Source organism: Megascapheus bottae, chromosome 3 (genome assembly GCF_031878675.1).
Source record: "Megascapheus bottae isolate mThoBot1 chromosome 3, mThoBot2.hap1, whole genome shotgun sequence".
Taxonomy (NCBI): Eukaryota; Metazoa; Chordata; class Mammalia; order Rodentia; family Geomyidae; genus Megascapheus; species Megascapheus bottae.
Window position 1 is genome coordinate 75,321,276 of NC_143511.1, and position 13,142 is coordinate 75,334,417.

At 40.6% G+C, this 13,142-nt stretch overlaps 1 protein-coding gene across 1 annotated transcript in view; it reads left to right on the forward strand.

The window, feature by feature from the left end:
- Pappa (pappalysin 1) overlaps positions 1-13,142 on the forward strand; it is a 220,134-nt gene that overhangs the window by 73,498 nt on the left and 133,494 nt on the right. The window contains exon 7 of the mRNA XM_090330506.1: positions 6,883-7,381. Coding sequence (XP_090186632.1) covers positions 6,883-7,381 — 499 coding nt within the window. The remainder of the gene's footprint in view (positions 1-6,882; positions 7,382-13,142) is intronic.

The window sequence follows — 13,142 nt, forward strand, 5'->3', positions numbered from 1 at the left end:
GACCTTGCCCTGCTCAGGAGATGTCTCTTATTTCTCCCAAGGATGAAAGAGTTGCTGTGTTTCCTCACAGGATGATTGAAAAAGAAAACAGCTGTTGTGTTTTCATCAGAAATGCAAAGAACACCTTTGGCTAAATGTAGGTTTCAATACTCTATCATTTGGACTGGAAGCCAGACTGGCAAAGAACCTATGACTTCCTCTCCATCTCCCACCTTCCCCATTTCAGGCCTTCACATACTTAGGCATAGGCCCTGGCTCCACCCAGCCCCTCTCAGGAAGAGGGTTAGAGTGGCTCAGCTCATAGGTATAATCACTGTGGTTGTAGAGGATGCCATCAGGCTAGTTCATTAGAGGAAATGGGATTTATCTCCTCTTAGAACATCAGTGGAAACTCCTCTGCTGTCCTCTATATTTTTAGAAAGAGCATTGAAAAGAAAAAGGCAGAGACAGAGCAAGAGAGAGGGATCAGAGAAGGAAGCAAAGTTGAAAAATGATGGTACTGTACTTTATTTTCTAAAGTAGCTTAAAATAAAAATGAGAGCTGAACAAGGAAACTAAACAAATCCATCTGGAATGTAAAACAAGAGGGCTGTCTGGGAGAAACCTGACTCTTGGCCTCACAGAATCACAGGCTGTCAAATTTGGAAGGGACATGTGGGGTCATCCACTTCTAGTCCCGAGCTCGGGAAGGAATCCCCTATCTGTGACTCCTCATGGAAGCTCTCTGACTTCCTGTCCTGGCTCCACCTTCCTGAAATCTGTCATTCTAATGTCTCCATCCAAGAGGCTGATTCTGATCCCTGGGAATACTTTGCATATCTGAATGGACTTCACACACAAGCACTATCCTGGGGCACTGTCCTAAATACAGGGGCCATGCTGTGCTGACCACTTGTTGGTGATTTAGATAAGTAAATGAGTAATTAACAGTCAGTGTAAAGGGGGCCTCCACTAATAGAATGCTGAGAACCAGCAACAAGTCAGTCAACTCCCAGTGCTGGAGACTCAGATTTGTTAATAAAGATCAGAGTTTGAGTGCTGTTTTTCTAACTCTGATCCAGAGTCTTATAGGGTACTAGAAGATTTAGCAAGATGTTCTCAAAGTCAAGTTTTGTTTTGTTTTGTTTTGTCGGTCATGGGGTTTGAACTCTGGGTGTGGGCATTGTCCCTGAGCCCTTTGGCTCAAGGATACCACTCTACCACTTTGAGCCAAAGCACCACTTCTGGTTTTTCTGGTGGTTAATTGGAGAGAAGAGTCTCATAGACTTTCCTGAGCAGGCTGGCTTTGAACTGTGAGCTTTAATCTCAACCTCCTGAGTAGCTAGGATTACTGGCATGAGCCACTGGTGCCTAGCCTCAAAATTATTTTTTGGTAGCACTCTGAGAACATGTTCCCTTCTCACTTTCCTTCTCTTCAGAGGGGACAGTGCAGGGTTTGTTTGTTTGTTTGTAGGATATACCAGTGTTGGAGTGCCTGTGGGATATATACTATGTGTTCTTGAGTTTTAAAAGTCATTAGTCTTTATTTATAACTTACAGATACCCAACCACACAAGCAAAAAGTTCTTCCATAATCCTATGTTTCCTTTGATTTACAGCAAGCTGAGTTTGGTGTAGCAGGAGTGAAGGTGAATAATGATCATGTGAGCACAGGTGTGGATTTACACCACCAACAAAGACAAGTCATGTGACTTGGTGTGGTTGGGGTAGTATAGTAAAGTATGCAGGTTATAAAACTTGCGTGTGCTTTTCTATTGAAATGAGATTAGAAAGAAGAAGGTCCAGGAAGAAAAGGAGTAACTAGCAATCACCACGTGAATCAATACACTGAAAGGGGAGGAAAGTAGATGGAGTTGAGTGGGATTTGGAAAGTAGAATCAGCAAGAATCTCTCCTGAGACTTGTCTGGATAAAATCATTGTGGTTTATTCTACCAACTATTTGAGTGACATAATTTCCAGACATCTCCCCACACCTTCATCCAAACCAAATGTCAGTCAGTGAAATCTGTTCCTAGTTTGTCCCTGACTCTTAATGTGTGGCATGCAAGACAGAGTTCAAGTGCAAACACTGACACCCCCCCCCCTCAGTTCCCTGAGCTCACATGGGCTTCTAAGGAAGTCCGACTGCCCTGGGTTTCCCTTCTATGTAAATTTAGTTCATGGAAGCCAGGAAAAAAAAACACTTTTTTTTTCTTAAAGCATCCTATTACAGTCTCTGTGATCCCTTTGGCTCAGACCCTTTTAATATCCTCGAAGAGATAAACTTTTCCATGAGCCAAACTCTGCAATTTATTTCTCAACTCATTTTCATCCTATTTATCTTGGTGTGTTTAAGTTTTTGGACTTCCCAAACTTAACAGAAAACTCCCAAAATCATGAGCAATACCAGACATATGTGTGGGGCTCAGGAAAGAGCTGGGAGGCTGGGCAGGGAGCAAGGCGGAGAATGGGATCTTGGTTTCAGTCCTTTCAACTCCATGCTCTTAACTGTTTCTCTTAATTTCTCTGAATGCAGCCTCTTATCCACAGGGTGGACAAGTAAAATACGATGCTTTCTAACCCTAATAGTTCACGAAGCTCTAATTTCTTTCTTTAACTCCATCTTAACAGGTTAGAAGATTTGGTATTTAACACGTACTTTTGGCTGTCCACTACAATCCATTAACTTCATTTGTAAAATTGGCAAATAAAGTCTTAGTACTTCTTACCTTTGTTCTCAGGAAGAGTTTATATTCTTACCTCTGAAGTAAAAAGCTATTATTTTCTAGATAAGTATTTCCTGGGCTAGTCCCCATGCTATTCTTATAGTCCTCAAAATGAGATAATTGAATCTGTCTGACATGAATCCTATTTTAGATCAAAAGTGGAAGCAGTTGATTCATTCTTGAGTATTCAGTTTGTCCAGGAGAGATTAACACATGGTACTAAGTGTTTTTATTTATTTTTCTTATTTGTATGAGAGCTTTCTCTGTTGTTCTTTCCAAAATATTTCAAGTGTGCTAAGCTGTGCCTGTGAGGAAAACCTGAGCACCAAGTTTGTTTTTACATTACCAGATTCAGGGCACATTCTCTAGACCTATTATAGTGTGTATATTGATCTTCATACATGTAAATTTGGATCCATATAAGTGTTTAAAACATATTTCTACATAACATCTATATCCCTTTTCTGGTGAACAGCTTTTCTAAACAGGGACCTTTCATTTAGTCATTATGTATATACAAAAGGAAATATAAATAATGAAGTAACAGAACTTTAGAAATTTCCTCTTTCCCTATTCCTTTCTTTACTCTCTACTTTCTTTCCCCCCCTCTTCCTCTCCTCCTTCCTTCCTTCCTTTCATTCTATGTTTCTTTCTCACAACTCTTTTCCCTCTCTTATGAGTATACTTTCTCATTTGTGTCCAAATTTCTTCCTTAAGAACTCTAGCTCATAATCTCTTATTATCCCTTTGTTTGACACCCAGGTGTGTACTGTCTGCCTTGGTTTGAGAGTCTCCTAACTGATCTTACTAGACAAAAAAACTCCATGAAGGCAGAAAGCATATTATCTAGAAACATCCCCAAGGACTAGCTGAATTCAGGAGACAGGCCTGTAGTTTAATAATAGTTCATTGAATATCTTGACAAGTGGGTGGTTGGGTATATAACAGATAGAAAGAAGGATAGATGAATAAATGGATAGATAGAAAGATAGACAGATTGATCTAGATAGGACAGTAGCTGTGTCATCAGTAGTTTTTCTAAAAGATAAATCCTCCATCAGTTCTCTACTTAAAATTTCTAAGAAGATTTTCATCTATCTCAGTATAAAATTCTGTTTCCTTATTCTGTATTGTATTCTGTTAGCTTCTAGCCTCAGCATTTGCTCGTCTCTTATACTCAAAACCATAGTCATCTTAATTCAGCTTCCATCTCTACTATTCTCTGTGCTTGGAAGGCCTCCTACAAACAAATTTTTCCTTATTAGTACCTTCTTCCTTTCCAGGACAATGCCAAACATATTTTTCAACATCTATTAAAGATCTCATTGATTTTCATTTTATAGCTAACCTGTGAGGTAGGTTAACATTACAGTAGGCGAAACAATGAGAAGCTGAAGAGTTGGCATTTTGACCCAACTTCCATTGCTTCAAAGTCTGGCTTGCTGCCTGACCAACAGTGTCACATAATCTTCTACTCCTCACTAGGGAATTGCTTACCCATCTGAGGCTCAGTTTCTTCTTCACTAAAGTAAGTTTCAGAAGGTATGAGTTACACACTCACTGCCAGGGTGAAAAGACCTGAAGCATGTAATGTGCTTGGCACAGTGCCTACACAGGTCAGTTTGTGAAGCCTGCTATTATTAAAGGGATACCTGTTTACTGATGGGTTGGATTTCATGGTCATTATGGCTCTTTCTTTTACATCTAACAATCATTCTCTAATAACATGAGAAGTTTTGCTAAAAATTCCTGTTCCTATTTTCCTTCTTGAACGTAATGACCAGATTCGTCTCACTGTCCATTGGAAACAATTTGGTCCCTCTGTTGATGAACAAGAAACCAGAGAGAAAGGATAAGCCAAACACATTTGTCCTCTGCTCTCCTGTGCCTTTCTCACCTCAGACAGTGGTTTCAAGATCACTTTACCCCTTGCCAGTTCCAGTAGAAAGCCTGTGGAGGGGTGGAATGTACACTTGGTACTCTCCTGTAGGCAGTAGCTCCAATACTTCACAATGTAACTTCTTTTTAAATTGCATATTAACAAGAGAGAAGGTTCTTTGTTGAACAAATATCAATGGGACATTTGCTATGAGAAATCTGACCAGACGGGATTCTGCAATGAGCAAAATCTGTGTGACCTTGGGTGAAATAGACATATAAAATACACACCCAAAATGTCAACTGTCTTACAAGACTTTGATGATGGTCAGATGAGTCAACGAATAACTATGGATATGGTTGATGTTAGATTGGTTCTTTGATAGCATTCATGAAATGAATACGTGATATGTGTGCTTGCACTATGCACTGGGATAAAAGGGTCAGAAATTCAGTTAGAAAGGGAATCTGTCCCAATGTGCCTCACTTAAGCTAAGGGCTGCCTTAGATAGAAGCTTTCTGTAAGGAGTGCCTGGACCTAGTCTAAATCCATCAATTGTTGGACCCCTAGGCTGACTCTACTACTTGAAATTGGTGCAATACATGTGGGGTACAGGTTTCCCTCTTGTATATTGGCCTTTTCTTCTTTATATGCTTGAATGCTAAGGCTGGATCATATCCAGTTCTTTGTGGCCCGAGAGGCTTTGTATCTAAAAGAAAGTGAGCATGTTTTCTTTTCCTCCTTTTCTTTTCTTTGTCTTCATCTTCATTTCTACTCAGTGACTTCTCTGCTCTGTTGTCTGGGTAGAGAAAAGAACATAAGGGGTGTTTACAGCTTTCCTTAGAATAGCCTTTCTAAGTAGAGTGTGGTGGCTCATGGATGAAATCCTAGCTACTCGAGAGGCTGAGATCCTAGGATCATGGTTCAAAGCCAGCCCAGGCACTAAAGCCCCTAAAGTCTGTTAGACCCTTATCTCCAATTAACCTCCAGAAAACTGGAAGTAGTGCTGTGGCTCAAGGGGTAGAGTGGTCGCCTTGAGCTGAAAAACTCAGGGACAACATCTAAGCCCAGAGTTCAAGTCCCATGACTAAAGATAAAGGCTTCTATTTGCATTGTGATGATTCCTGTTACCCTATAACAATACCCTAAAGCATGTTTGAGAAAAGATACATTTTTCCCTGTACTTTATAAATTCCCAGGGTTTTCACTTTCCCTAATCCATACTACCCACCACTTGATAACAAAGACAAAATGAACATGGGCAACATGATAACTTGAGATTCTCCCATGTTTCCCTTCCATTTCTCACTTAACTCCCTTCTGCAAATTAGAGCCAATCGCCCGCTCTGAGTCTTGACTCCTTTTCTCAGCAACATAAGGAAGAGCTCTCTGAAGGGAGAGATCTGACTTCATTGGAGAAAAATTCAAAGCGTCTCTACTGACTGAGACCAGTAAGGATGAAGCATCCTTTCCCTAGGGAAAGAGAAGCAGGATGCCTTCTTGCTTCTGTTCTCATCCACTCCCCCTTTCTGAGTCAGAATGGACAGAACTCACAGAGGTTCAGTGGTATGGAATGAGCTCATGTAGAGAAGGGGTGGAGAGGAAAGATGGGACGACTCTGGTCTTGCTTTCCAGCTCCGTCATTCATGGTTCTCTTAAGGCATCATTGTGAGCGATAGATGCACTCATGGCTCACTGCCTCTTTGCTGCATGATTCTTGACGCTCCTGTTAGTTCAGAAAGATTGTACCAGTGCCATATGTATCACTACTTTATGCTTATAGTTTGTGCATGTCACAGAGAGAAGAACAAAGTTTAGGGATTTCTGAATGAGACAGAACTGACTTGGAATGCTGACTCAATACTTCAATGTGTACGAACTTTTTCAGTTTACTCTATACTTTTCATTGCCTCTGAAATGAGTCCTTGCAAGAACTGAACAAGTCCTGAATAAAGATATTTAGCAATTCTGTGTCTACTCTATCTTTCTCTGCTGGGCAGTAAGGTATGCAAGCAGCAAGTAGGGAAGGAAAGCTGGGGCAATGACTCAGTAGTAGCATTTGAAGGTAACATTTATCAAATGTCCCGGGACTCATCTGAGATCTTGTTTGCAAAGATGGGAATGAATTGAGCACCCATAATTTTCCCAAGACATTGAGAATTCCCTTTTTTTTCCCGCATAATCTCAGTCTAAGTTCTCATCAAACAAACCTTTTCTGGAGTCTGTAGGAAATTCAGAGGACTAAAATGAAGACAATCTTTCCTCAGGAACTCATTCACTCATCTCCGTCTCCATAGGTCATCCAGATGTTGAACAGCCCTGTAAGTCCAGTGTCCGCACCTGGAGCCCAAATTCAGCGGTCAATCCACACACAGTCCCTCCAGCCTGCCCAGAGCCACAAGGATGCTACCTCGAGCTGGAATTCCGCTATCCCTTAGTTCCTGAGTCTTTAACACTTTGGGTGACCTTTGTCTCCACTGACTGGGATTCCAGCGGAGCTGTCAGTGACATAAAACTCTTGACTGTCAGTGGAAAGAACATCTCATTGGGTCCTCAGAATGTGTTCTGTGATATCCCACTGACCATCAGAGTCCGGGATGTGGGTGAAGAGATTCGCGGTATTCAGATCTACACGCTGGATGAGCACCTAGAGATTGATGCAGCTATGCTAACTTCCGTCGCAGACACCCCGCTCTGCTTGGAGTGTAAGCCTCTGCAGTACAAGGTGGTCCGAGACCCTCCTCTCCAGGCAAATGTGGCTTCCCTCCTACACCTCAGTAGAAGATTCATGGACACGTAAGTCCTCTTTGTCCATTTGAGAATTGATTCAGCGGGTGGATTACTCAGGGAATGTGAGGAGAGTCAGAGTAGCCTGGGCTAGAAGGAAGAGGTTTGTCATAGACAATTCCTATCTAGGAGATTGTATCTTAGTGTTCGATGTAGAACCGTCTTGGGATTGAACTGTTATGGTGGGAAGAATGGTAAGGGAGTAAATGTGCAATTTCAATGTGATGTGACACTTCTGTGGTGTGATGCTTTATTGCTCTTACCTCTCTGAAACTCAGTCTTCCCACCAATATGTGAAAGAAGGTGTAGGTAAATAACAATAAGAAAGTCATCGTTTACTGGTGCAACAGAAAAAATGAAGGTTATGGGTAACTGCCTAAAGCCTCTGTGGCTCCTTATGCGGTTCTCAGGACCATGCAAGACACAATCTTCACTCTACTTGAAAATATTTACTAAACCAATCATTAATGGAAACCAAATTCTGGAAGGAAACTTTTAATCTTTTTAAGAGACAGAACCACTTTCAAACACTTTACCAGCACTTCCTCTTACATGCAGCAATTAATGAGCACATCTCTAATAAACCCTCATCCATGCCTTGAATCAGAGAAGAAGAACATCTGTTTTAGAACTCACAGGGAGCACTCAGTTTGTGTTTGAGAATGCACTTAAAATGTAAAGGATCATCTTGCCCTGAAAATATTCTGTAACCCTGTCTCTCCCATTTCCTCACTTGTCTGGAGTGGTAAATGTCTATAAATATGCACACGGCTAAAATTTTCTTTATAAAACAATAGTTGAAAGAAATAGTTTGCATTTTAGAACTTGTATTTAAGCACAGATTTTCATTTGTTTTTGTTCGTTTTTAGTCTTTATGTTTGTACCTGTGAGAGCTGATAAGGTTTAGTAAGTGTATTTTAGTAGATGTTACTCATATAACAGGACTCTGCATTCTGTTTTCAGATAAGTCACTAACTGGCTCTGTAATGTGAAATGAATACCTTATTCTTTATAGTCTTCATCTGAGTCAACTCTATAAGAAAGAGATTGAATTGTAAGGGCTCATTTCAAACTTAGTTGGCTACCATAACACGTTGGGGTGTTTTGTAACTGTTTTAGCTCTCCCCCTCCATCCCTACTGCTCTCTCCCAAGATCCTGATTTGACTTGTAAAGTCTCTCCAAGTGATTATAATGTGCAGTAAGTTTCAGATCCCCTACATTAAATCAGCTGCCTAAAGTGTAGCTGCAGTCTAGCAGCTTCATGGTCACTTGGGAACTTAGAAAAGTCCAATTCTCAGATCAAAACCCAATTCTGTGTGGAGGTGATTCTGATGCTGACACTTAATGTCCACCACTGTCAATGCTCTGAAAAGGCCCCAAAGTCTCCAAGCTCTCTTTCATTCTCAAAACTACTCATTCCGTTTACAAGTATGTGTTGTGACCATTTCATGCGGTAAGAGACAATACTGGGAACCCAGAACTGTAAGGATGCCTTTCCTAAATTCAGGTTGACGTCGGAAATTAGCACATTAATTCCTATACTAACACTTCCAAAATCACTGTTATTCAACACACACTTTCATGTAGTGTTCATTCATTCATATGCTTTTTGTAACTTCTAGTTTGTGACAGGTACAAGGTCTAGACTGAGACACCGACTTACTCAGTATCTCCAGAGTTTAATTCTCTTGAGTCCTAAGGAGTCTTTTGATGACTTAGGTCAAGCCAGGCTTCCTGACCTATTTCATAAATCTGTAGGGGGGAAATAAGGAAAACACATTATTTCAAGTCAACTTAATATTGCATCTCCTTTATCACTTGGTAATTTGAGTTCTGAACCCCACCACAAATGTCTTCATCTGTGTGTGTGTGTGTGTGTGTGTGTGTGTGTGTGTGTGTGTGTGTGTATGTGCACCCATGTATTTCTGCAGCTTTCACATTTTTTCTTTATCAAATAAATTGGCTTCTATACAAGTTCTATATAAAGTCTGTTTTGGAGGAAAAAAGGGGAGCAAGATAAAAAATGCTTTCTTTTCTTTTTCTCTGACTCAACTCATTACGTTGATTCCCTTTGACCTTTGTCTTCATTTTTTCTTCCTCAGCAAAAATATTTATTCTTTCTGTTATCTACAATAGTTTTCCAAGGTATGGCATTGATGAAAGGAAAACCTTCTATGCTAAACCCATGGAAGCTTCTAGGAGACTGATTACTTTTGGTCAGGGCCAGGGAGTAGCGTGGTATCTCCTCATCTCCCTTAAACCAGAATCCCCTCCCTGAGTGTGAACTGACACTCTCCAAAGGAAGAGGAATGAACTCCTGCTTTGACACTTACCATAGCTCACTGCATCACAGAAAGACCCATTGAATCGTCTATTTGGACCTCAGTTCTACATCTCTAAAATGAAGGGCCAGGAAACTAGACTCTCCTCTCAAGTCAGAGAGAAAGGGTCTTTGGAGACAAGTGTCTTGTATACTTCCTTTTTTTGCCAGTCCTGGGCCTTGAACTCAGGGCCTGAACACCACCCTTGGGCTTTCTCAGGGCTAGTGCTCTACCACTTGAGCCACAGCACCACTTCTGGGTTTGTGTGTGTGTGTGTGTGTGTGTGTGTGTGTGTGTGTGTGTGTGTGTGTGTGGTACCGAAGAATCGAACCCAGATCTTTGTGTATGCCAGGTAAGCACTCTACCACTAGGCCAAACTCCCGGCCCTTGTATACTTTCTTGTAGTAAAATAGAACCCACAAAGATCACCTGTAAGAACTGGGATCCAAGGTACCCACACTGTCTCTGGATGCCCTACTGTAAGGCTACAAACCATAATGATGACAATCATTCACTGTTGTTAAGAGTCTTGGAGGTACTCATGAGGCAGGGAAGACAGTTGAAATTCAAAGTTATTTATCTAACTTCACATAGCTAGTAACAAAATAACTGGGCTTAAAGCATAGATATACTTCCAGAATGGCACCTTTCTCACCACTATCAATGTAGCATCCAATGGAAATAATCTGAAGACAGAATCTTCCTGCTGAGAAATATATCCAATCTGCCAAAACTGTTTAGATACTACAGGTAAAAGACAAAGTTGCAATTCAGAAGAAACTGAGTCTAAAATCAACAATAATGATTTGCCCGTCTGGTCCAGAAACATACTAGACACAAGGAATATTTTAGCCCTGGCTGTGAGAAAGAAAACCAAAACAAATGAACAAACCAGCAAGAAAGCTTCTGCTTCTCAATTTTGCTGTCAAACTCCTCTGAACAGTCTGTACTCACTGGCCTGCATGAATCTTTAGGTTTCTCTCAAAGTAAAGTCCTAGATAGATGGTTAGATACTCAGTTATTCAGATATAGTAGATGATAGGTGGATAAATAGACAGACAAACAGACAGACAGTCAGACAGGAAGGCAGACAGATAGATAGAATCAATAGATAGAAAGCATAAATCAAGATGATAGATAGATAGATAGATAGATAGATAGATAGATAGATAGATAGATAGATACATTTAAAATATAAATCAAACCAGGAACAGTGACTAGTAGCCAATGCTCATTTTTCATCTCTCACCTGGGCATCTATTAAGAATTATGCATTACAAGAGAAAATGGTGATCCAGTGTCAGTATCTCAAAATGTTTCCACTTTGCTGGAAAAGAAAGCAGCAGGCACAGAATGCCCAATGTAAGACATAGAGTCAGAAGCATCTCATAAACTTGGGGGAATGGAGTTCCAAGCTTAGAACTAGAATACAAACTCTTCATGAAACTTGACTCGGGCCTGTTTGTTTACCCATGTACTCCAGGTCACTGAAACACTTTCAATCACAAAGCAGACACTAAATAAGTATTTTTTAATAGTTCTGGAATAGAACCATTAAAAGAGACATAAGGAACATGAAGCACTTGCTGAGGATGTCCCGTTGATAACCACAGCCAACACAGTTAACACCACAGCCCTGGAACAGGTAGTTGGATCTTCAGATTACAAAATGAGACCCTCAGACTCAGAGATGGGATGTGGGTTTACAAAGCTATCAAAGGACAAAACTAGGGTTTGTATGTAGTATCTATCACAGACAAACCCAGTGTCCTTAGTTATTTATTCTCTAGTTTAACGAATATGTATTATTTCATAATTTAATTCCTCTCTATTGTTAGTATCTTCCTTACATGTTCTCTCCCTCAAGTGGAGGGAGAGAATTTAGTGCTCAGGCCCTAAATTCAAGTCCCAGGACTTGCAAAACACACACACACACCTCAAAACTTCATTTGTCAATTTATTTCCTTTGAAAGTATCTTTTCAATTCTTATCTGAACCATCCTACCACGTACAAAATGCAATAATGAACAGAACAGAAGACAAAAGGGACATACATATTTGTATAATCACATCTCGGTAGGGTAGGGTGATAGATGATGCCACATTGAACTTGAAAAGGACTTGGAGCATTTAGCTCAAGTCATGGTCAGTTGAAAATCCAGATAGCTCCCATGTGCTGTTTCTATGGCTCCTAAGCAGAGTCAGCCTGCTTCTCCCCCCCCCCTCAAGCCCCAGGTCCTTTTGTGACTCCTTTATGTTTATCAGCCAGCTAGCCAATCTTTTTTTCATCCATTCAATTCAGTAGTGAAAACCGAATACAATCATCTTCAAATAATGAATATTATTAGGTGCCTGTCCCATTCCCCATACTAGATTGAGTCTAGACATAGAGTTCTGAATAATGCAGACTTTTAACCTCTTCCTTCACGAGAACAGCTTAATGTCTGATGTAGAAAATCTGCTGTGGACCATGAGGCAGTCCAAGAAGGGTATCAGTCTAGCTTGAGGAGGGAAAGAAGGCTGCATAGAAGAAGTGATGTCTGCACAGGTCTGAAGGATAAACAGCAGTTGACCACTGAAGTCTTCTGACGCAATGCAGGTTGTGGAAGCCAAATGGATGCTCTGTAAACACTGATAAATGAATGAAAGAAGACCTACACACTATATGCAATTCTTAGCAGAAGTGCATGCTCAATCACAAACCAAATGTCAAGCTTTGATATGGGAATGTTGTGAGCTGATTATCTCTTGAATTTAGCTCTTATACCTCCTTGTTTAACTACAAAACATATATATTCCAAGCTATTTAGTTAGATCTCCCATGATGGTCATTTAGGTTATTTTATGTATTTCTCTACTATGAGCAACAGTAAATCATCTTTACTAATGCTTTTCTATTTTCTGTTTTTCTATCTGTGGCATAAACACCACAGAAAGTTTTCTTGTTCAAGCTTCTATGTGAGCCCAGAAATGTGGGCATATGTACAGGGTTGATACTGCGAAATAGAATTACTAGATCATAAGCTGTGAGTCTTTTCTCTTTTCATGGACATAAGTGTTGGCCTTCTAAAAGTGCTAAGTTGTTTCACCTCTACCAGCTGTTGTTTTTGCTTACTATTTGACACAGTAAAAATCGTCTGCTCACTGGACAGGTAACTGTCTTCTCAAAGACATACCTCTTAGGCTTTCTTGATTGAACATCTATTCAAGTATTTCCTGGATATTCCCGTTTCCTATTCTGTGGTGTGTTTGTCAATATACCTACGATAATTCTAGTCTTTAATGCCCTCACACCTCTCGTTCCCTATCTGTGAAACTGAAGTTTCAACGCCTCCCCCCACTCCCCCACCCCCCGCCCCCAGCTCCTGCATGTCCACCACTATTATTGGCATCCAGGGTGAGGTAGGGAGTTAGAGGGAACTAGCCTTTGTGAGGAGGTTACTCTGAG